The sequence below is a fragment of the Rhinolophus sinicus genome, linkage group LG04 (genome assembly GCF_036562045.2).
Source record: "Rhinolophus sinicus isolate RSC01 linkage group LG04, ASM3656204v1, whole genome shotgun sequence".
NCBI lineage: Eukaryota > Metazoa > Chordata > Mammalia > Chiroptera > Rhinolophidae > Rhinolophus > Rhinolophus sinicus.
Genome location: NC_133754.1, coordinates 98,344,667 through 98,370,647, shown reverse-complemented (window position 1 = coordinate 98,370,647; position 25,981 = coordinate 98,344,667). Strand labels below are relative to the sequence as shown.

General features: G+C 41.2%; 1 protein-coding gene and 1 non-coding gene across 2 annotated transcripts in view; one reads left to right on the top strand and one right to left on the bottom strand.

Annotated features, from left to right (window-relative positions):
• The window catches only part of WASF3 (WASP family member 3), an 85,435-nt gene that overhangs the window by 35,616 nt on the left and 23,838 nt on the right, over window positions 1-25,981 (bottom strand). Inside the window, 1 exon segment of the mRNA XM_019736523.2 lies at window positions 8,243-8,385. Coding sequence (XP_019592082.2) covers window positions 8,243-8,375 — 133 coding nt within the window. The 5' untranslated portion in view covers window positions 8,376-8,385.
• Window positions 18,081-18,154, top strand: TRNAS-ACU (transfer RNA serine (anticodon ACU)). Its single transcript has one exon. It is a non-coding gene; the product is annotated as a tRNA-Ser (tRNA).

Genomic DNA, 25,981 nt, shown 5'->3' with positions numbered 1-25,981 from the left:
TGGAGTTATTGTTGTTCAATTAGTTGTAAATTCCAGGGGAGCTTTACAGAGGCTTACCTCATGCCGCCATTTTGATGACGTACATCCATTTTTTTTCTTTTGACATTTTACTTACTGTTTTCTGGTTTCCACTGTTTCTGATGATTAAGTCAGCTGTCAATCCTAAAATTGTTCCCGCCCTATTTTGTCCTCTTGCTTCTTTTAGGATTTTCTCTTTATCTTTCTTCTTTTAGAAATATTATGATGTGACCTGATGTGGTTTTCGTTAATTTATACTTCCTGAAATTTGCTGAGCTTCTTGGATCTGCTGGTTGATATCTATCATCAATATTAAAAAATTCTCATCCATATTTCTTCTGCCTTATTCTCCTTCTCTCCTCTTTTTCTGGAACTCCAATTACATATGTATTAAACCATTTGATATTGGCCTATATTTTGAATGTTCTGTTACTGTCTTTTCCTTATTCATTTTCTCTTGTGAATCAGTTTGGATAATTCCTATTGATTTGTCTCCAAGCTCACTGATCTCTTCTGCTTATGCTCAGTCTGCTATTAGGCCATCAAGTGAATTCTTTATATCTAATACTGTATTTTTCTTCTTTTTCTTAAGGGTTTTCAATTTCTTTGTTGAAATTCCTTATTTCTTCATGCATGTTGTTCACCTCGTTCATGCTTTCCTTTAATGTATTTTTTTATTCTTTCTTAGAATTTCCATATCTCTGTTCACATTACCCATCAATTCCTGAAAGTTCTCTACTTTACCATTAGAGCCCTTAGCATATTAATCATATTTATTTTACATTCATGATCTAATAATTCCAACATCCCTGACATATCTCAATTTGGTTCTGATGCTTATTCTGTCTCTTGAAACTTTTTTGCTTTTTGCTCTGTAATATGCTTTTTAATTTGTTTTTTTTTAATTGAAAGCCAATCATCACATGGGTAAAAGAACCTGGGGTATGCAGGCCTTTAGTGATGTATTGGTAAGGTGTGGGGGAAAGGGAGGTGTTCTACTGTCATATGACTTTTTTCCAGCTTTACTGAGGTATAATTGACAAATAAAATTGTATGTATTTAAAATGTACAGTGTGATAATTTGATATGCATACACTGTGACATGATTACCGTCATTAGGTTAATTAACACATCATCACCAGTAAGAACACTTAAGATCCACTCCCTTAGCAAATTTCAAATATACAATACCGTATTTTAAACTATAGTTACCTTGCTATACATTAGATCCCCAGAACTTATTCATATCATAGCTAAAGACTTCTACCCTTGACTAGCATCTCCCATTTCCCCCACCTCCCTCAGCTCCTCTCTTGGTAATAACCATTCTACTCTTTGTTTCCATGAGTTCAACTTATTTTTAGATTCCACATATAAATGAGATCATACAGTATTTGTCTTTTTCTGTCTCAATTATTTCACTTAGCATAATGCCCTCTACGTTCATCCATGTCACAAATGGTGGAATTTCCTACTTTCCCATTGCTGAATATTCCATTGTGTCTGTGTGTGCATGTGTGTGCATGCGTGCATATACAGAAGATGCCAAAAAAATGTACACATATTTTAAGAAAGGAAAATAATTGTATTAAAATTGTAATACTCAATATATACCAAGAACAAAAGATGAATACTAGTCACGTTTGACTTTTGCATTACAAGAGGTACGCAAAGTGGTTACCATCAGTGTCTAGACACTTCTGATTACGGTGAACTACTGCTTGAGTAACGCTGACCAAAGTGTCCACTTGTATCACTGAACATGCTGCTTCAATTTTTTTCCTGAAGTACTGGCATTGTAGCCAGTTTTCTACAGTACACCACATCATTTAAAGTTCCCCGTAGGTAGAAGTCAAGGGGTGTTAAGTTGGAGGTTCTGTTGCATACTCACGCCTCCACTGTTGTACTTCTACAACGTTCTCAAATTTCAAATAGCATTTCAAAATGGTCTTGTGCTCCTCAAATGACAAACGTGTTTCCGCCATTTTCTTTGACCGTCCTGCCTGTCTGTCGCATTGTGACGCTAGCATTCATTTGATTAAAGCCATCTTTTGAGCGAACGTCATACTACACATTGTTACCGTAATTCAATTCAACTTCGAAAAGTAATACACAGATAACATCTCTTAAAATGTATATTCATTTTTTTGGCACCCCTGGCATATATACAGGTAGTTCCCCCCTTACCTATGGTTTCGCTTTCCACAGTTTCAGACTGAAGTAGAGAATGTTTATTCCTATAAAAGAGCATGCTTTACGGAAGAATACTACTTTAGGCTGCTGGTAATCACAATCGTGTACCTGATATGAGAATGATCAGAGTACATTTCTAGAAAAAATATTTAAAAAACTTTAAAATCTTCCTTCAAAGTTTTTAGATGGTCTACTTTAATAACAGTGTAAATCAAAACAAGCAGAAAAAAAATCTATAAATCACTTAAGACACTTTACCACTAAGGCAGGACTGAACATTCTCCAACCTGTGCTCTTAAGAATTATTCTATGTTTATATCCTGCTATGTTGAAACCTATCTCGGGAAGGGAGGAATGAAAAACAACTTAACTCATAATTACTCCTATAGAGCCTGTAAGGAAGTATTTCTGATATTATAGGTCAATCAATGGCTTGGGAAAGTGCTTGCATTACCAACAATTCTGCCTTTGGTGGGGACGGCACTCTTATGACACTTGTCTCCAACTCCCCTGCTGACAGAACTTTTATAGTTTCCTATGTATACATCACTTCTTACCCCCCTTCACTTTCTTTCTATTTTTGTTCATGAGAAATACAAGTATCTCAGTTTGAAGCATTAAAATTTTAAAAATTCCTGCTGCTTCTTCCAGTAAACTTCTGTCCAGATAACATCTATACATTTCCTCTTAACACACCCTTAACCTGCACGGGAACATACTTGTGATCTATCTCTTTGAATCTCCCCTCTCCACCGCCCCCAAATCCCATTGGGCTGAAAACATCCACGAAATCTATTCAGTGCATGCCTTAAAAATATTTAAATCTCTATTCTGAGTAGAACTGTACTCAGTACAATCAATTCATACAACTCCCAATTTCTGATCCAATTACATAAAGCAAATGTATTACAGTGCAGTCTGTTAAAGAAGCATTTTTATGTTTTTTCAGCATTTGATTTGATATGAAACATAATGTGCACCAGAAGGAGTATTAGTTAAAATATTAATCACTTATTAAAATCTGTGAGAAGAAAACAGACTTCCTTTCTCTTACACAATTACTTGAAACATGAAAATTAATGGAAAAATCAAATTTGTAATAATTTTTTTCAATAAAGAGGCATAGTTAAAATTAATGGAGTCTCAAAATTTTGGACCATTTATAAGAACTACCTTTGCTCTTTATGAGGAAGGTGGATGACTTGTAAGATATAAGAAATCTTAAAAATAAAAGATGCCAGAAAGAACCAGAGGTATCTGTGTATGCCAATTTTATACAAGAATTTATGATAGTTCCCCTCCCAAATAAAGAAACAATGTACATGTCCAACAATAGGAAAATGGTAAATAATTAGGGCATATCAATATAATACTATACACTCTAGCTATTAAAAAATGTGTCTTAGAAGAATCAACAAACATGTCTACTACATATTGAGTATAGGCTACAAAGTGTATATATAAGGAAATACCAATTTTATAAAAATATATACAAAGCGTTATCAATGATTTTCTCTGATTAATGAAACTTTTGTAATTTGTTTCCTTTGTGTTTCCCTGTGCTCTATATGTTCTCTATATGCTCTTATTAGTACCATCAAATATAACCAAAAACCTTGGGATGCACTAAAGTTCCAACTCCTTCCTTTGTGACATCTTGGGGGACTTCAGAGGGGAAAAGGAAGGCAGTTATTATTACAAGAACTTAGAGAAGGGTAAAAAACAATCTATGACATATTAAAAAGAACTTTTGTGAACCTTTGCGCAAATGCCCTGTTCTCATTTCCTTTTTTAAACAAATTACATTAAAACTACATTATAATATCAGTAGGAATGTGATTGCAAGATACTATAATTTTAACTGAGCAACTAGCTGATAGGAATGAGAACGTTCAGATTATTAATCAAGAAAATGATGAAAAAACACTCCTGATTTAATGTTAATTGCTATGTTAAACTGTCATTATTTGAAGAAAAAAAATAGCAATATTCCATAGCGATAAAATCGAGGATTTTTTTAATACGCTATTAACCAAAACTGTTTTTAAAAAACGGCTTTCCTTCCCCCTCTGAGTCCCTGAAAATCACTCATATTAGGAGTTAGTAACACTTAAAGAAAAAAATCTGAAAATTACTGAAGACTAATTTTTTTCCTATAGGATTAAGCTTTGAAAGCTTTTGATCCTTTTTCTTTAACTGTAAGGCTATTTAAATTTACAAATTTTCTCCTTTATTTCAACGACTGTTCCTAAACTCATTACCAACAAACAATATTTTCTCATTGAAAAGATTTCAATTACCTAAAAAGCCGGGTAAAAGTCTAATGCTGACAAAATTTCTGGCCCTTTAAAATCAAACATCTAACTTGGATGTAATGTGAACATGGTAATTGGTAAAAAAAAAAACACAAAAAACCCTATAGATTCCCCCAAGACTAAGTAGAGTCGTAGGGCCGTTAGAGGTCTATTTGGTATCTAGGCCCAGATTCTTCTCTGGCTTTATGCCTCATTTCCATCCTCACCACCCTGAACTGCCCCTAGATGAGACAGAGAATGATCTGGGGATCCAGGGCCTCAACTGTTAGTCTTCCTTTGTAAAAAAGACCAAAGAAATTCCTTCTGGCCTCCTGGTCTGCTTTCCTTCCCTAGACCCACCAGAGAATCAGTTACTCTGGATTCCACAGAAGGTCTCCCAGGGCAAGTCTTAGCTGCTCAGGCAAGTATGACCAGTCTAGGGTCATATCCTTAATGTTCCAGATACTCAACAGAATGAAAAAATAGATTCTATTTTGATATTATCTTGGGGATTAATACTCAGTAAAATACTTTTAATATGACAGAGTCATGCATTCCTACAATTTCACTTTAAAATTACCTGGTAATTACAAAATTAGAAAATAACAAAAACATTCGTTTAAATTCTTAATCTCCCTAACAATTTTAGATCATAAAAAAAATTTTGCACATAACTTACTTCATCTCTTGTACTATATTTCTACTCAGTGGAAACCACCCCCCCCCACACACACACACACAAAAACACAAAACAAAACGCAGGTGTCATTTATTATGTGCCATGTTGTAGCAGGTCATAATAATTTCATACATTTCCTATTTTATGACCATATTCACGTCAAATTGTATATGCTTTTTAAACTTCTAACTAGGCACCAAATTGATTTTATTTGCTGTATGTTGCACCTAGAGGGATATTGAGTAAACACTAATAAATGAATACCTGGTGACCAGTAATTTGCTATTCTACCACCAATGAATAACCTAGTATCCTAGCTGTCTAAAACATGTCACCAGACTCCCTTTTCTGAAAGGCTCTCTGGGTTAGGTGCACAGATGCACTCGAGGAACGTGAAGGAAGGGGCTTTGCTCTGAAGACACCCAAGCACGGCCCCTTGAACGGGAGCTGGAAAGGTGTCCCTTGCAGCAGGACAGGTGCTCTCCACCTCGCTGGGCCCTGGGGTCTCTCTCATGCTCAGGTCCCGTTTCTCTCTGCACGTTCCTCACCAAGCGGCTTCCTCTGCCTACTTGTAAGCTCTGCCTCCTCCACAACTCCGGCTTGCAGGTGCCATCACGAGTTCTTCAGTCCTGGATGACACTGCAGCAGGAGGGCCATGATAAACTAGCAAGTTCACTGTGTTTCTTAGTTCAAACCTCCTGAAAGAATATGCCCGATCCAGCTCCCCTTCAATCCAGATGCACGGTATCTAATTTCGGAGGCCACATCTCTGGGGCACACTTCAGTCACAATCTCTGGAGGGATTCCCAGCATCTTGTTTTAAAGCTCCCAAGTAATTCTAGTGGAGACAGGGGTGGGATCCACTGAGGCAGCCTGGTGGAGGCTGACTGACCCGGGGCCAGCCTCACGTGAGGGAGGCTGCAGTGGACGATGTGGATAAAACACAACCAAGGCTTGAGCGGTGCATTGCATTCCTAGTGCTGCTGCATCAAATCACCACAAGTTTGGTGGCTCAAAATAACACCATGTATTATCTTACAGTTCTAGCGGTCAGAAGCCCGAAATGGGTTTCCCTGGGCCTAACTCAAGATGTTGGCAGAGCTGTGTTCCTTCTGGAGGCTCCGGGGAGAATCCAGTTTCCAGAGGCTGCCTGCATGCCTTGGCTCGTGGCCAAAGCCAGCAATGGCCCACTGAGTCTGTCACATCACAACTCTGACACTGATTCTTTTACCTGCTTCTTCCACATTTAAAGGACCCCAGTGATGATACTGGCCCACCTGGAGAATTCAGTATAATCTCCTTTCTTAAGGTTAGCTGACTAGCAACCTTAATTCCCTTGCCATGTATATCCGCATATCTGAAGGTTCCAGGATTAAGATGTGGACATGTCTGGAGGGGCTGTTATTATCCTGCCTACAAGTGCAGTGTGGAGGAACAAATACACTGTGTGGGTTGTCTCACTTACAAGTGACAGTGGCCAAGCAGGCACCATAAACATGACCCACGTAACACAATGCTGGGTATTTCAGTATGAGCCACAGCTCGACTATTAAAACTTTAACAGTTTGTGTGGGTTTTCATCACTTATACTCTATGCCAATAGATATTTCAGCCATAAAAACAGGATACTAAAGCATTCTTACAAAAATACATGAATGCAAACAGAAACATTTTACTCTTCAATAATTTGCAAGGTATCTTCCTGTAATTATACGAATTTACACATTTTATCAACAACCACTACCAAAAATCAATTGTAATTAGTTTAGATTCCAGAAGAAATCTATTTTAAAATACATTAACGTAATTTCCAAGTTATTTGTGCCTTAGCCAATGATTATAGATATATTAAAAATTAATGAGTAATAATGCACTACAATTCTTTTAAAACACACTTATCTATCCGGAGTGTTTCTTCTTAAAAACAAAGTACTTGAGTTTTTTAAGGAAACGTTCTACTGTCGTTGAGACTACCAGTACGTGAAATTTCGTGGAGGATTTTCTAGTTATTAACCGAGTTGCTGAAAAATTTAACTGTGAAAACCTGTCACCCAGAATGCAGTATAAACCATCTAAACCAAAAAGGAGTGGGATGAAGTGAGAAAACCAGATGACGGTATAAATGGAAAAGTTAGGGAAAAAACACTGCAACTTCAAAGAGCTTTAATGGAAAAACCATTTTCATACATATTTGAGTCTTAAAACATGAAATATTCCTTGGGTATTTCATATTAATGTTCAAAATCAGAATAACAGAGAAAGTCTTTCCTTCCTTAAGTTTGATTTGCTTTTATTTATATAATCTATGTATATAATACATACACAGACGGTACTGTATGTTTGTCACAATCACATATGACTTCAATTTGGAAGTCAGTACCTCCATTGTTACTTTTAGTAGGCTAAAATCAGCAACTCTCACTACTTTCTGGCTTTATTCTTTGATTCATTTGGAATAAACAAATGGTTATTGAGTATCTTCTGCGCCAGCTGTATTATATGTATGAATTCATTTTCATTATTACATTTTATTTTATTTTTTTAATCTAAACTGTTCAATTTATTAGAGAAAAAGTTGTTTATAATATACACTTCCTAACTCTGAAAAATTGTTTTATTTTTCAATTACAGTTGACATTCACTATAATTATGTTTTAAATAAAACAGTCCTGTCCAAGTTTAACAAAATAGTTCACTAGTTTTTTAAAAAAACTAATTATTTTATCCACATTTAAAATGTGTGTAACACTGCTGTAAATGCACACATTTGGTCTCATCTAATAATGTGCGAATTGGTCAATTCTAACTACGTTTTCATCACATAAAGTTGGTGTCACAAGACCAGAGAGGGTGCCAGTTCATTCATATTGGGACATGCAGGAGGGGGGAAGGCGGTCTTCCCTCAAAGTTTTCACTTCAGTAGTTCAAAGTTTTCACTGCAATCTTGTCTTTGGACAATCACATAACTACTGAAGTGAAATCAATGCACTAATATTAAAATTAACAAAATGCCATTGGTAATCAGAAGAAAGTTGTTCCTAGAAACGAGAGGACTTACTCAGACTGCTTAGCTGGCGAATGATAGCAGCAAGGGTACTATTGGTGACACATTCAAGTTCACTGGTAATTCCTTCGGGCAGGGCGCCCCGGCACAGGTGCCGGGGTTCGATGTTCCTCTTCACTAAAGGCATGGCTCACAATCTGAAAATTAAACGGACATATTTTGAAAAAGGCTCTTTGCACATTTTAACAAATCTAGAGCCTTCCTTCCCTTGAAAACTGATTCCCTTTCCGAGAAATTTTCATTATCCTATCATTTTTACATGAGAGAACCAGCTAAATATGCAACAGATGTTAAATTACTTAAATGAATCTTATAGAGATTAAAGACAGATGTATAGTACAACCCTAGTTTGTAGAAAAATAATACATGCACCGTTTCCAGTTAAGCAGGAATGAATGAATACATGATTCTTACCTTCCCTCCCTCTCACTGAAATGGCAAGATAGAAAAGGCATAAACCCAGAAGCACTAAGAGCAGGACACAAAGGCGCTAAAACTGTGGGCAGAGCTTAACCACATCACGACACAGAAGAAGCCATACTTAGGCAACAGGAAGTGGAAGGAGGCAGGAAGTAAGCCCACCCGTGCCACAGAACCTCGCCCACCCTCCTCCACAAAGCTCGGGAACAGGAGTTGCCAGGTACCTATGAAACGGGCTGGGGGGTATGAAAACAGGAGGACTGGCTTTTAAAAATCCATCTATGGATCCCTTCTCCCTTCCTGGGCTGCCCCTCCTCCACCTCACCCTGAACATTTTACTCCCGGAAAAGGTAAATTTGAAGATCTGGACTTGAGGCGCGAGGCGTAGCTGAAGGTTGAGGTAGGAAATGTGCCGAAAGCAGGAGTATTAAATCTAAGGCGACTCTGGATGGTAAGACAGATCTGCTCCCCGCCACGCCCAGCACCCTTCTCCACTTGGCTCCCAGAACACTGGTGGCTTGGTTTTTACTCCCCACCCAAACAGACCAGAACATTCTTCTCTGGAAAATGTTTGAAGAGACAAGATCCATAAACACCGACATTAAGGCAGGGCATCCACCTGCTGAAACTGCCAACCAGGTCGCCTTACAGTAACACTTGTCAATAGTCTCGCCCAGCAGTTTCCTATCAGCTTTAATACCTTAAGACTTAAGTGAAAACAGTGAAGGCTCACCACACACTGCAAGAAAGTCTTCCCCATTATCCTGGGAATTCTTTCACTTCTTTCCTCAAAAAGTACATTGTAAATGAAATAAAACTTTTTGTTTAAGGAGGTACAAAGTTTCAAACCTACTACTTAAATACAACAAGCTACTGCTCATACCACAGTAGGAAATCCAATGACTGTCATTTTGACAAGACTGTCATATTGCTCAACTTGCAGGAGCAGAAACCCAGAAAAGCCTAGACCTTGGTGACATCTGTTAGCAGTCAAACCAGCCCTGAAACGCCAACCTGGAGTTCTTGTTGTGTGAGACAAATCATATTGTCTGTGTCTAAGCTGCTGTAGCTGGGCTGTCTGTAACATGAAGGAAAACCGACTCCTCCCTGGTACAATCACTGTACCCTGTACCTGAGGTACACCTGTACCTGGAAGAGCTAGGATGCGGTCAGCATACGATAAATCGTGGCTTGTCTTCCTCCTTCCTTCGTAACTTTTGTTCATGCATCCAAGAAGCACTTTCTGAGCACCTGCCACATAGCTGGCAGCATGCGAGGTGATGAGGACCCAAAGGGGCTTTATTCTAGTGGGGAAGGGAGAGCCTGGCCCAGCCACTCAGGTTCATGGGTGTGGGGTTCTGAAGCCATGTGTGTGCTGGGGGGCGGCCCCTCTGTGGACGTGATGGACTGAAATCTGAAGGCTGACTAAGGACTAACTCACAAAGGGCCCTGTGGCAGAGGCAGTGCGGAGAAGGAAGCAGAGAGGGGCAAAGTGGGTGACAGCTGTAAAGTTCTGTTCAATTATCCAATATTTTCATTAGCAATTTCTGCCTCATGTCCATTAAGGTGGGGGTTAAACATATTGACCATATTTTCAGATTCAAATCCTCCTTCACCCATTGCTTAGGGCACATCATTGCACCTCTCTGTGCCTATGCTTCCTCCCTGTTAAATGGGGATCATAACAGTACCTGCCTCACAGAGTGAGGAGTTAATGGGTTAGCACATCCATAATCACTTAAACAGTGCCTGGCATATAGTAACACTCAAAAATTGTGACTGATATTAATTTTAATGTATCTTATATATTGTTATAATGTTAATTATTCTGACTATAACAATAGAAAAGGAATGGTTCACTTGGTTGAGGATAAAACTGAACCATGGCAAATAGCTAACAATATTTACATAAAAATTACGGAAAAGAAGAGGTGCACACCACGGGGGGAGCGGCACGACAGGGAGAGTCTAGATACACAGTCTCCAGGCGGAAGTGCAAGACTTACTGTGAGCTGTCACTTCTTTCGGGGAGAATCAACTAGGATAATAGGATGGTAACTAATCACAGTACAACAAACCAGGATGCCTCACACAAAAAAGAAAAACCATTAATCAGCTTAAAGCATAAAGTGTGGGAAAGAAAAATACTGAGAACTGATCAGCAGGAACTCACTCCACGAGGACTAGAAGGAAATGAGGCCACAAAACCACGACGTCCATAAAGCAGCACAGAGCAGGGGGGCATCTGAAGACGGCACAAGAAGCTAAGGAAGCGGACGGACCACAGGCCCTGAATTCATCAGCAGTCACCTTGTGACGCCGGTTTGTGAGACTGGCCCAAGCATGAATCAGCTTCTAAGTAATTTCTCAAAAGAGGGCTCTGCAAGGGTTTGGGATACACATGAGATTTAGAAGCTGAATGCTGACTGTGTATATAATATTCTTCTCCCTCCACGTTCATTTTGTATTTATTCAGGACGAAATGTCACCCTTTCCCCTTATTTTTAAACCTGTGACGTGCCCAGAAACATGCCAGCACAGCATCTCCCCAGCCTTACATCAAACCTGTAATTGCTCGAATGCACAGAATCCTAATTATACACATACCACACAGAGGCCCCACTAGCATGTCGCTAGTTAAATAACTTCCTTCCCTCTTTCCCAAATATTAGACATGGCATCATTAAGGCACATCCGGGAGCTAGAATAGGCTGTTTCCCACACGGGGAATCTTGAAAACGCTCACAGAACTTTCCTGCTGTTCTCAGGTAGAAGTGCCCACACCCTGCTCTGACACCCACCCGCAGCCCTGCCCAAGGCCCTCACTTGTCTATTTAAGATATCCCCTCCCTGTGCCCCAGGGAACTGCTGAATAACATGTGAGGCACTGGAAGGTCCCATGCACACCTGACAGCCTTGCTTAAAGTGCTCACGTGGAGACTTGCGATGGCATTGGAACACGAGAGAGAAAGCTGAACTCTGCACGGGTGTATGCACCCTGTCTTACTTTCCGAATTCTGATGCTTTGACATTCGGGGCCTTACTGACCCTGCAGGACTGCCCCTGCCAGGAGTAGCCAATTCCGTGAGCTAGTGAACAAGTCACCCAGGAGCATGCCTTTCACATGCAAACCTACACCTGACCTCGGTCAGAGCTCTCACACTCAGGGCCACCATACCCTGCCTCCCACAGCCAGTGACTGACAACTAGGAACATCGCACCTGCTGAAATGATTCAAGCCAGCCTACCCTAACTCGCTTACCACGCCTCACCTGTTCCTTCAGGCCCTAGTCCCCCCTCGCTCCCTCTGCCATCTGATGCTCCCCCACGTGGCCTACGTCCATATTTCATTCGGCCTTCACCTCAGCACTGGGCCTGTTGTTGCAGTATTTCAGCTATGACTACACTGCTCACTGTCGTGACACCTTTATTTGGAGCTCCCACACTTGTCTACATACAAAACACAACAGAGAGAAGACAGGCTACTGTCTTTACAGTTTTACAAAGAGTTTCATAGCTCCTTTTTAAAGTTCTAATCACCTAGCAATGACTTTCATGGCTTTCCCATTCAGTGTGAAGTACTCTAATGGATGTACTTTTTCCCCAGACAGCCTTTCTTTTATCTGATGCTAATCCGTGCTTGAATAAACTGAACAGAAAGGGAGAGCTAAAGGAAAAAATGTTGGGCAGGTCACTACTCTTGAAAATGCTTTGCCATTATAAAAACAAACATGTAATGAACTAACCCAATTAGTCACTGATGAACTACTTTAAGTATGCCATTGGATCCCTCACTGGGACAACTGTCACCCTTCTGAATCATTCTTCAGTCATTCTCTATGCTTAAAAAAAAAAAAAAAATCAAAGAATTGCTAATCAAATGTTTAAGGATTATTAGAGGTTATATAAGGTACTACTGTTAAACCTGTGGTTTGCCCAACTTTTCTGGGAAATGTTTCAATTTAGAGAGAGACAACCATGAACTACCGTGTTTCCCCGAAAATAAGACCTCGCAGGACAATCAGCTCTAATGTGTCTTTTGGAGCAAAACTTAATATAAGACCTGGTATTATATTATATTAATTATATTATATTATATTATTATATTATATTATATATTATATTAGACTAGGCCTTATAGTAAAATAAGACCAGGTCTTATATTAATTTTTGCTCCAAAAGACACATTTGAGTTGATTGTCCAGGTAGGTCTTATTTTCAGGGAAACATGGTAAATTCCAGACACAGCTGGAACCAAGCCAGTCCTTCCCTAGGAATCTGGAAGTGCGACCATGATATCCAGATATCCAGACTAGTCGCTCTCCTGAACAGCAGAGATGGGAACTCTTCTGTCACATGAAGTGGACATTGACCAAGTTAGTCAGCAGCAAGAAATTAGAATGAAATAACTGAGACGCACTGGCAAAGACAAGAGAAAGTCAAGGACTCCCCAGTGGCTTAACCGTAAGACTGAACAGCTGACGAAGGAGGAATCTTCTCCCCTCTCCCCTGCACTAAGTGTCAGACTCACATTGTGGATGGATGTCTCTTCCAGCCTTTTCTAGCTTCCTCCCTAATTCCTTTCACACGGCACTTCCCCTAATCAAATCCTTGCAGGTGAGGTCCCATTTTGGTGTCTGTTTCTCAAAGGACCCAGACTAACACAAGTGGCACCGAGTAGTCTGAGAAAACAAGTAGTGAGATGGCATTCGGGACTTGCTCTACACACTCAGCAGGTGACCAGGATGCCATCGTCACTGGTAGGTGGGGCCCGGACAGTCCTGGCTCAAGGTCGTGGTTCAACTGTGAAAGATTTCACTGGTAAATGACCTGGAAACTCCTGGTGGAGGGAAACGCTGTGACAGGCATAATAATGCACACACTTGGAAGACACAAGGAAAAACACCTACAGAAACAGCAGAGTCGGCTCGTTACTGCCAGGTAGTACTGATGCCTCCACAAGGATAATGAGATACTGGAAGCTGTTAACAAGCAGTCAGGAGCTGAGTGTGAGAAGCTGAGAGCCTTCCTGGTGGGTATAAAGTGGTCTCATCATGACCTGCAAGCAACTGCAGGCTAAAGACCCACGTTTGAGCCGGAGAACTCAGCACGTGTGAATGCTCAGTCAGACAGGCCCGTTATGCAGGTCGGGGCTGTGGCAGGTAGAGAAAACCCGGGATCATGGGGCTTCTGGTGGATGCGCATGACGATGTGACCCAAGCACCTCCCCACCACCCCGCCAGGCCCCTCCGGAGTGGTCAGCACACCAATGAGCCGGAAGACGCTGCAGGAGCCTCGCCCCCACAAGTCAGCATCAGCAGCACCCATCTCTTCCCAGGTTGATAACTAGTACCGGCCCTGATGAGGGAGGCAAGAGGCTGACATCATGCTGCCTGCACAGAAGGAACAAGTGGTGGGCAGCTAACACACGGGAGTCCTGGGTAAGACACATGCTCCTCCTGGGGGAGATTAACCCTGGGAAGACGCAGGGTCTGGTGACGACAGTGAAGTTTCTAGGGGCCCTGGGGTCAGAGGCATGCTGGGATAGCCCCTAAGTAAAAGACACATTTTGCATTCTCCACCATGAAGAAGGAAGCAGAGTGCCTGTTAGGTGGGGTCCTGGAAACAACACACCTGGGAATAGTGCTCTGACCCACACACTGGGAGACACAGCAGCTGCCAGCTTTGAGAGCGGTCTGGAGCAAGGAAGGACTGCAGTGGGGCCAGGCAGTGGGGCGAGCAGCCTGGCTGCTTTGGCTGTGGACCCTGGATGGTGCAGAGGTGGCAGTGCTGGGAAAAGATGCAAGATGGGGCCATGGCAAGCTCCACGGGGAGAATCAAATGCATGCCCCGGGGATTCTGAGCAAGGCCATGCCATCGTAGCAGAGAACGTGACGCCCTTTGAGAAAAAGCTCTTGGTAGAGACCAGGGAACACAAGGGACCAGGCATCCAAGGCTCCCCATAATGAGCAGAGTTGTCAGCCAAGTTACTGACAGGCAGCATCCACCCTGAGATGGAACGGTGCATCCCAGATGGAACCAGCGTGGAAGGAGCAGCGAGTGGCACGAGCAGGAAGCTCAGACTTCCGAGTCACCCACCGTGCTGCTGTGCCCTCCATGCCTCGTACCACCAGCGACAAGCTGCCTCATACATCCAGCTGAGCGTGGTTTACAGACAGGTCAGCTTGACATACGGCCCAGAGCTTGTTACAACAGCATTCAGGGGTGGCCCTTGACGACAATGCAGAGGAAAGTCTGTCCCATGGGTGGAGCTGTGAGCAGTCCACCCGTTCACCCCACTTTGTGCAGAAGAGAAGCAGCCGGAGCTGAAGATACCTGGACAGCCATCAACAGCCTGGCTGTGTGGACAGGAGACTGACAGGAAGGGACTGGAGTATCAGTGACAAGGAGGGCTGGGAAGTGGCATGTGAGTGGAAACTTGCAAGTGGGCATAGTGTAAAGACTTTCGGATCATATGCTAATAACACTGCTAAGTATCCCACCACGGAAAAGGCACTGGACACAGGAAGATTCGCCCGCCTACAGCACCGGTCCCCCCCAGAACTGGCTGATGGGCCCATACGTCACTGCATCTGACCAGGGGCCCATTACACAATGGGGGGTTCAAAAGTGGGCCCATCACCGCAGGGGGATCACACACCATGCCACCAATAGATAAATGGCATTCTCAAGGGACACTGAAGCACCAGCTGGAGAGACTGAAAGTACAGGTGCCACACTCCGTGATCCGGTCTGCTTATAAAGTTAGAGACCTCTGTATGGCACTATCCCCAAGGAGGACATCTGGGTTTAAGAGCCAAGTGGTGGATGCAGAAACAGTGCCACTTATCATTGCCAAGAGCCCCGAGGGGCCTGTGCTTCCATCCATGCCCACCAGACTATGCAGGGCTGGGCATCTTCGTCCCAAAAGGGACTCCTGCCAGGGTCACAGCCAAGGTCCCACTGATCTGCAAGTTCGGCTCTGGACGGTTCTCTGGACTCACTCTGCCAGGGAGCAGAAAGTGAAAAGAGGGGTCACCATACTTTCAGAGAACGCTGTGGCCACCAGGAGGCCACCAAGGGGCCCGGGAGAGGTGTGCGTGGACACCAGCTGGCCCATTGGGATCCACGCCTGTGCGATCCCATCTTGGCATCTGCTGCGGGAGGATCGGCTCCCTTACTGATGTCCAGTACTCAGTGTGCTGTGTGTCCCGTGTGCGTGCGTGTGCTGCTCCCGCTGATACTCCCCAGAGGGCCATACTCAGTACTGGAAACTTAGTATTTCTTACAGCGGGGTTGGTTCTCTGCACCGTTTCATGAAAATGTATGCTGGGCAAAACAAAAATCTAAAGATACGAATGATATCGCTTTTAATACTGATATCACATATAGAGCAATTCTGGGTTTGCTTCTACTGAGACCCTGGCACAGGACTGGGGTTCCAATTTCTCACTGAAGAGTTTGGTTTTCTTCCTTACACCTGGAGCCCCAGGCAGATGACAAGCTATTATTTCACAGGGTTGGTGAGCAGCTTTTCTGTTTCACTTTTAAGGACCTGACAGCCCTCTGAAAATGCCAGCATTTACTCTGAGGACTCAGTTCCAGCTCCCGCCTCAGGCTGGCGCAAGGCACATTCCCATCTCACGGCAGCAGGAAAACCGAGCCTCCAGTGCCCGGTTCAGAAGCCAGCCCCTCTCAGCTCCCTTAGCTTCTAACACCCATGGAGGGGGTACCAATTCGTTCTTCTTAGCTCGGTGGTGTTTTTAAAAAGATGTAAATGCACACACTTGTTATACTTTATCTGGCACATGTATGCGTTCACAGCAACTAGAAGAGCTATTTTCACTTCACAATGGCGCTTGTGAGGAATCTCTTAAGAATCCCGAGCCTCCGCTCTGACTCTCCCTTCATTACTGTCACACGTCATGTTTCACTGTCCCCGTGACCCTCCCCAGTATAGTCCTCAAATGTATCTTGAATGATGAACAGTGACACATATCAACAGTTGATTAGGTGCAATGAAAAACTGATAAAGGACAACAGGTGACCAGTGGAGAATGACATAAAGTGGATATTACAGAAAACAGAGCAAAAATGTACACTCAACTCTGACTTATGTACCACTTTATCAAATTAACCCCGTGAATTCCTGTGTATACTAATGACACCTTCCCTGCCTTCTTTACAGGTTTCTGAGATGGTCACATGAAAATGTGTGCTAGGCAAAAAAAATCTAAAGATACTTAATGATATTATTACTTTACTTTTAATATTAATATCACATTCATTACAAAAATGGGATACTTAATATATTCCCTCTAATTTTATTTATTGTACAAATAAACTAAACCTGAATTTTTACTGGAATTTTATTTATTATGCAACTAAATGCCTGAACACTGGCATTTAACGTCTCCAAGCAGTACTCTTCAAATTAAAGTCAAATGATTAAAGAATTTCAAAATCATATCAATGTGCTTTCTACTTTAAGGCAACTTTCCTATCTTCCAATGATTTATTTAATCTCTATCTTTTTAATTCCATATACTGAAACTCTTAAGTTTTCCTGTAGCATGATTAATTGGAATTTTTTTTCTAAAAAAGTTACAGAATTCAACAAACGTTGAAAATAGGATGAAGTTCTCTGAATGTCCCTTTCCATCTTCATGCCTGTCCATAATGAATCATCTAGGAGATGTCTCTGAGATGAGCAATCATTTTAGCAATCCAAATAACTGATGGATTTTTCCAGATCTCTTCTTGATTTTCAGTTTAATTTCAGTATGTTCAGAGGACATGCTCCATCTGATTTTAATTTTTTAAAATTTGTTAAAATTTGTTTTATGGCCCAGAAAATGGTTTGTCTTGGTGAATGTTCCACTTGCGGTTCAAAAGAATGTATGTTCACCTGCAATGATTGACAATGTGATTGTACCCTTAACTGATATTTTGTATAGCTGTTCTATGAATTATTGAGAGGAATGCTGAAGCTGCTGGCTGTGAATTTGTCAATTTCTCCCCTGAGTTCTATCCATTTTAGTTTATGTATTTTGAAGGTCTGTTGTTGAAAGTATACACACATTTAAGATTATATCTTCTTGGTGAAATGACCCCATCATTACGTGATGTTCCATCCGCTGTTGGTAATAATTGCTGTCCCAAAGTCTACTTTGCTATTAATTCAGTCGTTCCTTCTTTTGATCAGTGTTTACATAGTATAACTTTTTTTCCTTTTAACTTTAACCTTTGTGTGTCTTTATATTTAAAATAGGTTTATTTGAGACAGTATGTGGTTGGGTCTTGCTTTTTTTATCCAATCTGACAATCTCTGACTTTTAATTAGTGTGTTTAGATGATTAACATTCAATGTAACTGTTGATATGGTAGAATCTAAACCTGCCATCTTACGGGTGGCCAGTTAGCTCAGTTGGTTAAAGCGTGGTGCTACTAATACCAAGGTTGCTGGTTCAATCCCAGCAGAGGCCACTGTGAGCTGCGCCCTCCTTAAAAAAGAAATAAAAAAACCTTCCATCTTACTAGTGGTGTTCTATTTGTCTCATCTGTTCTTTGTTCCTTTTTGCCTCTTTTTCTGCCTTCTTTTGATTACTTTTATGTTATTATTTAATCTCTATAACTAGATTTTATTCACTTTTTGTTTAAACTTTTTTTCCAGTGGTTGCCCAGGTCATATGCATATATATTTATATATAAATATACACATACATACATATGTACATATACATATATGTACTTATATATACATTTTACCACATCACAGTCTACTTTCAAATACTACTAAAGTACTTCAAGCATAGTGTGCAAACACTAACTTTAAAACAGTATATGTTTTCTCCCTCCCGTGCTTTGTCCTATGGTATCATATATTTTACTTCTTGTGTTATAAACCCCATGCATTGTTATTGCTTTTACTTTGGACAATTATTGTTTAAAGCAATTAAAAATGAGGGAAAATACAACATTTATATTTACCCTCATTTTTACCATATTAGGGTCTCTTTATTTCTGTGTATATCCAAATTGCTAGCAGTATTCCTGCCTAAAGAACTTCCTTTAACATTTCTTATACTGCAGATATCCTAGCAATAAATTCCCTCAGCTTCTGTTTGTCTGAAAAAGCCTTTATTTTTAAAAGATATTTTGGCTGGGTATAGAATTCTGGATTGACAGGATTTTGTCTTTTTTTTTTTTTTTTTGGTCTTTTGCTACTTTAAAGATGGTATTTCACTGTTATTCTTATCTTTGTTCCTCTGCTTGTAATGTTTCTTTTTGCTATGGCTGCCTTTAAGACTTTTCCTCTTTATCTTTAGTATTTCAGCAACTTGGTTATAGTGTTTCTAGAATTGGGGGCAGCAGGATTCCCATTTTTCAAATCCTGCTTGGAGTTCAAGATTTTTGGATCTGTTCATATTTCATTAATTGTTTTTTCCTTCCATTATTTTGGATGATTCTCAGCAATGTTTCTTCAAGTATTTCTTCTGTCGTACTTGCTCTTTTCTTTTTGGGTTTCCAATGACATATATGTTAGACTACTGATATTGTTCCAAAGCTATCAGATATTCTGTTCTGCCTTCCCTTCCTTCCTTTTCCTGTTTGTGAAATAATAGAAATATATACATCTGCCCGTTTCCTTGTACAGAGTTCTTAAAACCCTTGTAATTTCCTAAGTGATAAGAGCACTAGGAGCATCTTTTGTTCTAATATTTGATCTCTGACCCCAGTTCCTAACACCAAGCTCCTAAATGCTTTAGAAATTCCTGGGTGATAGGAATGTCATTTGGTCTAATGAAATGATTTTTGGTGGGCTCTTAAATTGGGGCTAGGCACCAGAAAGACTAAACCATGACTAGAACCTTGGAATTTTCAGCCCTACCCACTACTGCCTGGAGAGGGCAGAAAAGCTGGAAATTGAGTTAATGATCGATCATGCCTTTATGATGAGGCCTCCATAGAAATCCCCAAAGTACGGGATTTGGAGAGCTTCCAGGTTGATTAACACATACTGGGAAGCTGGCATACCCCAAATCACAGGGACAGAAGCTCCTGTACTAAGGGCCCTTCCAGACCTCATCCTATGTATTTCATCCGGCTGTTCATCTGTATATCCTTTATGACATCCTTTATTATATAATAAATTGGTAAACATAAGCAAATGTATCTTTGAGTTCTGTGAACCGTCTTAGCAAATGAGCAAGCCCAAGGAGGGGATTGTGAGAAACCTGATTTATAACGTTCAGGTGACAACCTGGGACTTACAACTGGAGGACTGAGCCCTTAATCTGTGGGGTCTGTACTAACTCCAATTAGTGTCAGAATTGAACTGAATTACAGGACACCCAACTGGCGTCGCAGAGACTTGATGTGTGGAAAACCCACACATGCGTTGTCAGAAGTGATGTGTTATGTGTGCAGTAAAAAAATGAGAGTAGAGGGAAAACACAGGAGGAATGTAATTTTTTCTTATACACTCTCCTTTTCTCTCTCCCTGCCTCTGTTTCTTTTTATGTTGTTGACTTAAGCTTCAATTAGCTGACTCTTTCCTCAGCTATGACCAGTTTGCTAACAAACCCAACTTACGTGTTTTGTTTCTAGTAGTGTCCATCTCTGTTAATGTTCTCCATGGGTGCATGCACGTTGTCCGTCTTTCGCACTACATCCTTGAATACACTAATCACAGTTACGTTCAAGTCCCTGTCTGAAACCTCCTACGTCTGGGTTATCTCTGAGTCTGTTCCTGTTGATTGCCTTATCTCCTTAACGATGAGTTGTTCCTTCTGTTTTTTCTTGTGCCATAATACTTTTGCTGAAGGCTAGAACAATAGCAACAGAGGCAAACAGTATTTCCTCCAGGAAATGGTCTTCTGGCATGCCATTCCTATCAGCTATTGAGTCAACCTACTCAGTGGAACAGATGTGTTGCTGTGATGTACAGAGGGATAGTGGATGGGGGGAGGGGGGTTCACACAGTGTGAGGGATATAAATGATAAACGTCTAAGTTTTGCTTTGTCTTGTGCACCTGAAACTAATTAAAAAAATAAATAAATAAAAATTAAAAAAAAAAAAAAAAGAAAATCCCCTAGCCTTGTGTGGGGTCTGGAATGCTAGATTTTTCTTAGCGTGCCTACAGTCCCTTCATATTTATGTCACAAAGGTTACCCTTCCCCACACTCTTGTCTCCCAGCAGAGGACGCTGTTGCTTTGTTTCTATGTGCAAGGCTCATGGTGAGGGCAGGGGAAGTTCTCAGTTCTTCTGGTCCAGCCTGAATCTTAGGGAGGCTCTATGAACCTGGACCTCCAGGTGAGGCTGCTTCAGCATCTGTGCCTCTCCCCACCATGGAAGCTAAACTCTGCCTTGTCATTGTCCCTGTCTCAGGCACGAGGAAGTGTCCTGCCCCTCATCAGGAGAAGCAGAACTCTGTTTTGTATCAGTGAAAGATCGTGGGCCTGACAGCTTGTCCTGCTCTTGTACCATGCTTTGACCCAGAAGCAGAGGATCTTTGTTGGCTGCCAAGGGCAGGGAGAAGCATCTCCCAGCCCTCCACCAGAAGCAGTGAATATTTGCCTGGGTCCTGGGGCCTGCAGGGTTTGCTGCCTTCCCGGCAACATCTGTGTCATAGGAAGAAGAATTTGGGGAAGCAGGTGTTGTATCGTGCATGTCCCCCAGTACAATCACCTCCTGTGTGGCTGTACCAATAAAGGGGGTTCTGTCTAATCTCCAGGGTTGGCTCTACTCTTTCTTATGAGGACCTAGCAGAGGCCTGTAGAAAACAACTGAGTGAGTGTGAACTCGTCTGGTTATTCTAAACTGATGTGTTGACTCACATTCACCCTTAAGAACTCATTTTACCTACTCCTGTGGTGGTCACCTGTTCCTCCCATGCTCTGCTGAACAGAAAATAGCTGGAATCCTGTCCCTCTTCAGGAGGGCGTGTCCCTCTTTAGAAGTCTAGAAAAGTTACTGCTTTTCGATGATCTGGCTTCTTCTCTTTACTGCTGGAAACAATGTTCTCTTGCAATTTTTACATCCTAATTGGAAGAGAAACTCCGCCATCATAGTCACAACAAGGTGAACAGATCAGCTTCTTGTTAAGACGCTGACCTGCTAAGTGTGGTCACAAAGGAGAAAAGAAAGTAAACTGACGTTCTTGATGAGTAAACATTTGAGTATCTGTGTGCGCAGACCCCAAAGTGAACAAACTATTTTGGAAAGAAAAGAACACTACTACTAATATTAGTACAGGTAATAGCTCTCATGTATAGAATATACTTCAATGGGCAGTATAAACTGAAACCCACAACTGTGATTGTTTCCCAGTTTATACTGCGATTGTAAAAGGGTTGATGGGATGCAGAGAAACTTATATTAACTACAACAAGTCCTTATTACATAGTTTAAAACTGTATTATTGATAGAGCTAGTGGAGTGTACAAAATTGACTGAATAGGCTTCATGATGGATTTCTTTCTTCACTCTGCAGCCATAGAGAGTATCCTGAGTTTTGAGCACATGCACAGTTTGCAGAACCTGACAGGGTTAACGATTCTGTCTTTTCTCTTCTTGATGTGCTGGCAACCTTTGCTCTGATTGCTGTATGCTGGGCAATTAGAGTGCAGTGCGTGGCAGAACTAAATCACACGACACTATATTATACACACCAAACTAAATGTGTGTCGACTGCAGATGGTTGGCGTTTTAATCACGTTGATTTGTATGTACCAGTTTTGTAATGAGAATGCAAGTGATCCAAGCAGAAGTGGTCCTGTCCCCGTGCCCATACAGAGCTGAGAGACACAATATTGCCTAAGCTTCTTCCTCTGACTGCCCGCTGTGCCCTTTTGATCTTGCAGAGCAAGGGCCATGTCTGCTTAACTCAGTTTCGTGGCACCCGCCTGCCTCCTGACATTCCCCAGGAGTTCCTCACCAACAATGCCCCATTCCCACAGCCAAAGAAGAGCCTGCGCTTCCTCAACTCCCACCTGTTACTCTACCTTCTAGAGCGACACTGCCTCACTCCCTCTTACAGTTAAGCCTTAGAGGAAAGCTGTGATGCATCTGGGGGGAGGGGAGGAAGACTGCCTAAAATTTAATCACTAGCATGTCATTGAGATCAATGCTTACATTTTGCTGTTTAGAACATGGGCCATACACCTCTGCATGATGAGAGAGAGAAAGGCAAAGTGAAGCAAGGCTGGATTAGGAGCTGGGGACCTGACTCTAGTCCCAGGCCTCCACTAACACTGCTCCACCCTTGCAAGTTTCGTAATCAAGGTGGGCCTCAGTTTCCTCTCCCTCAGTTTCCCTGCAGCTCTGATATGCTTTGCTTCCTTTCAGTTAGGTATTCAGCTGGCTTTCAGAAACGACCATACTGGATTCACCTGCTCTCCAAACATTTTGCACTTTTTTATTATGCTTCAGCTGGTAGAAATACAAAATAAAACAAAATCCCTTTCCGTCAAGGAATTAATGGTTTCCTGAGGCAGACAGACATATAAATAAAGTTACAATCCAGTGTGATGAGCACTACGTTAAAGGTACTTCTCATACCTGGGAAATTAAAACACAACCAGAAAGACCCCCTTGGGAGTGTGGATGCGTCGCAGACAGGAGCAGCAGGTCTGGCAACGGAAGCTACACAATAAACATCAGAGATGGAAGAACAGAGTTCCTACTGAAGGCTAAGAAGTAGTACTCCATTATTTTTAAAAAATCATCTGGTCTTTGCTAAACAGCCCCAACGACTAAAAAATAACTATCCCAGGGGGTGGGGGTGGGGGGGGCGCAGATTTATGTCTATGGAATAACCTAATGATACATCTGAAACCTCTGTTAAGTACCTAACCTATTTTTGGAGGACACTGAGAGATAAGTGATAATTCACCTTTGAGGGCTACAAGATGGCGCCTCAAGACACTGCGGGTGGAAGCTAATATCTGGTTCTAATGGAAAATGCAGATTAGATGTAGGTTGAGATTTCTCTCCACCAAGTTTTTCACCCTTGGCTCCTGTCTTGTAGTTTCTCTGCTGGGATAGGAAACCTCAAAACCAGTGCATGTGAAGAAAAATAATCTATCCTGAGAGGGAATATAAACAAGCAAAGTGGGTGTTTGCTAAAGAACAATCCTTGGGTCTCTCTCTCTCTCTCTCTCTCTCTCTCTCTCTCTCTCTCCCCCCTTCTCTCTTGGTATCATGGGGGAGGAAGATGGAGGCTCAAAAAAAAGCTGCTGTTCTAGAACCTTCCATCATTTATTTCTATTTACTTATACTTAAATTGATTTTTATGCTTCTATGTTCTTTTTTACTTTGGATTGTTTTAAATTTAAATAAATTACTGAGCTCCAATTAGATGGAAATAAAATATGAATATATATTTTAAATATTTTACAAGTCCCTTTATGGCCGTGGTATCCATATAACCAGATATTCAGCACATTTGGGACTGTAGATTTTATATTTCAGCCTACAACTACTTTATATTCCTTTGTTACAAATAAAAGTTTATTCTGATGCATTTACTAATCCAGGAATTACGGAGATGTTTTTACCAGGAACTATCTGTCCTTCCCTGTTTTGACCACCCAGATAAAACCCACTATTTAATAAAATAATAAACTGTTTTAAATAAATGTAACTGGAGAGATCTAGACTAACTTCTGCATTTTACAGTCAGAGTGAGACAAAGAAATATCAAACCTCCCGGATTATGGAGACTTGCCAAGGATGAATAAATACTAGAATCTCAATCTCTGACTTCCACCCATGTTCTACCCATCACATTCCCATTTGTAAATGTCCCCTCTCCAAGTCCCATTTGTAACTATACTAACAAACCAAGGCTACTTCATTTCTGTGTCTTCTCAGGATATAAAGGCAGCCAAGGTAGCAAAAATTGTCTGCCTCGGGATCCAAGTAATCCTTGACTTACAGAACCATGCTTCTATTCCCTCTACACTCCCAATACTGTACTGTCTAAGCACTTGACCATCTATCATGAGTAGTCGACTCTGTAAAATGTCTACATTCCCAAGGTTCCGTCTATAGAAGATATTTTACTATTTTATTAAAGAGATGGTTTTGTCTGGCCCCTCAACTCCTGATGCTCCTTGTTGCTGTGTGCATAAACTTTAGCCCCCCTCATCTTATTCTGGTTTGTACTTTTGATATACATGACTTTCGTATCACAGCTGGCCTTTGCTTAACCATTGTGGAATTCCAGATTTGTATGTCCTGCCCTACTTCCCAGGCCAGGGAAGCATTCTGCTGACCATGATTCAGCATGACACCTGGTAACTGAAATCCCACTTGATGTCTGGCTGGAAGCTGTGTGTGTAAGACTATGAGTACATACCCAGGCTCTAAAGAAACTTAGAGAAGTGCTGTTGTGTATGCATAAGGTAAGGAAAATTACAGTTTAACATGATCTTTGGGCTAAGAGAAAAGGAACTGTCTCCTTTTCCTTCAATTTGGGATCAGATGTAATTTACTGTTCTTTTTAGGCCCTGGCAATGCTAAGTATACTTCTCAGTTAAAATGAGACATTTGTAAGAACTAGGGTGTGTGCCTATATGTGTGATGTTAGTGCATCTATAGAAAATCATTTCAAAAGCTACATAATTAGACAGCAGAACTAAAGAAACAAGTCTAGATAAGGAGAATAAACAGAACATCTGGTCTAGGTTTCTCCTTAAGTTTCAAATCCCCTCCAAATGACAAAAAGATCTATATTTAAAATATCTGCAATAATATTAGGGAAGTATAAATGACATGATCTCCAATAGCTAAAAGGCAATAGGATCAGAAAAGTTGTTTTAAAATGGCCATAAATCAGCGAACAGAAAAAGTCAACAAGACTTCCAGTCAAGATGGCAGAGTAGATAAATGCTGTGCTCAGCCTCCTCCCATGGCCACATCAAAATTACAACTAAATTACAGTACAACGGTCATTGAAAAACCTCCTGAAGACTAGCTGAATAGAACGCCTAAAACTACAGATATAAAGAAGAAGCCACACTGAGCTGGGTAGGAGAAGCTGGGAGGAGAAACAGGCTGGTCCCACAACCACGGCGTAGGAGTTAAGAAATGGGAGGGATTCCCAGCCAAGAAAAGCTAAAGGAGGTCATCACGACCAAACAAGCATTACAAGAAATGCTAAAGGAAATCCTTGAAGAAGAAGGAGGAGGAAGAGGATGATGAGGAGGAGGATGAGGAGGAGGAGAAGGAGGAAAGATAAAAATTTGAATAATAAAATGGCAATAATTACATACCTATAAATAATTACTTTACATGTAAATATATT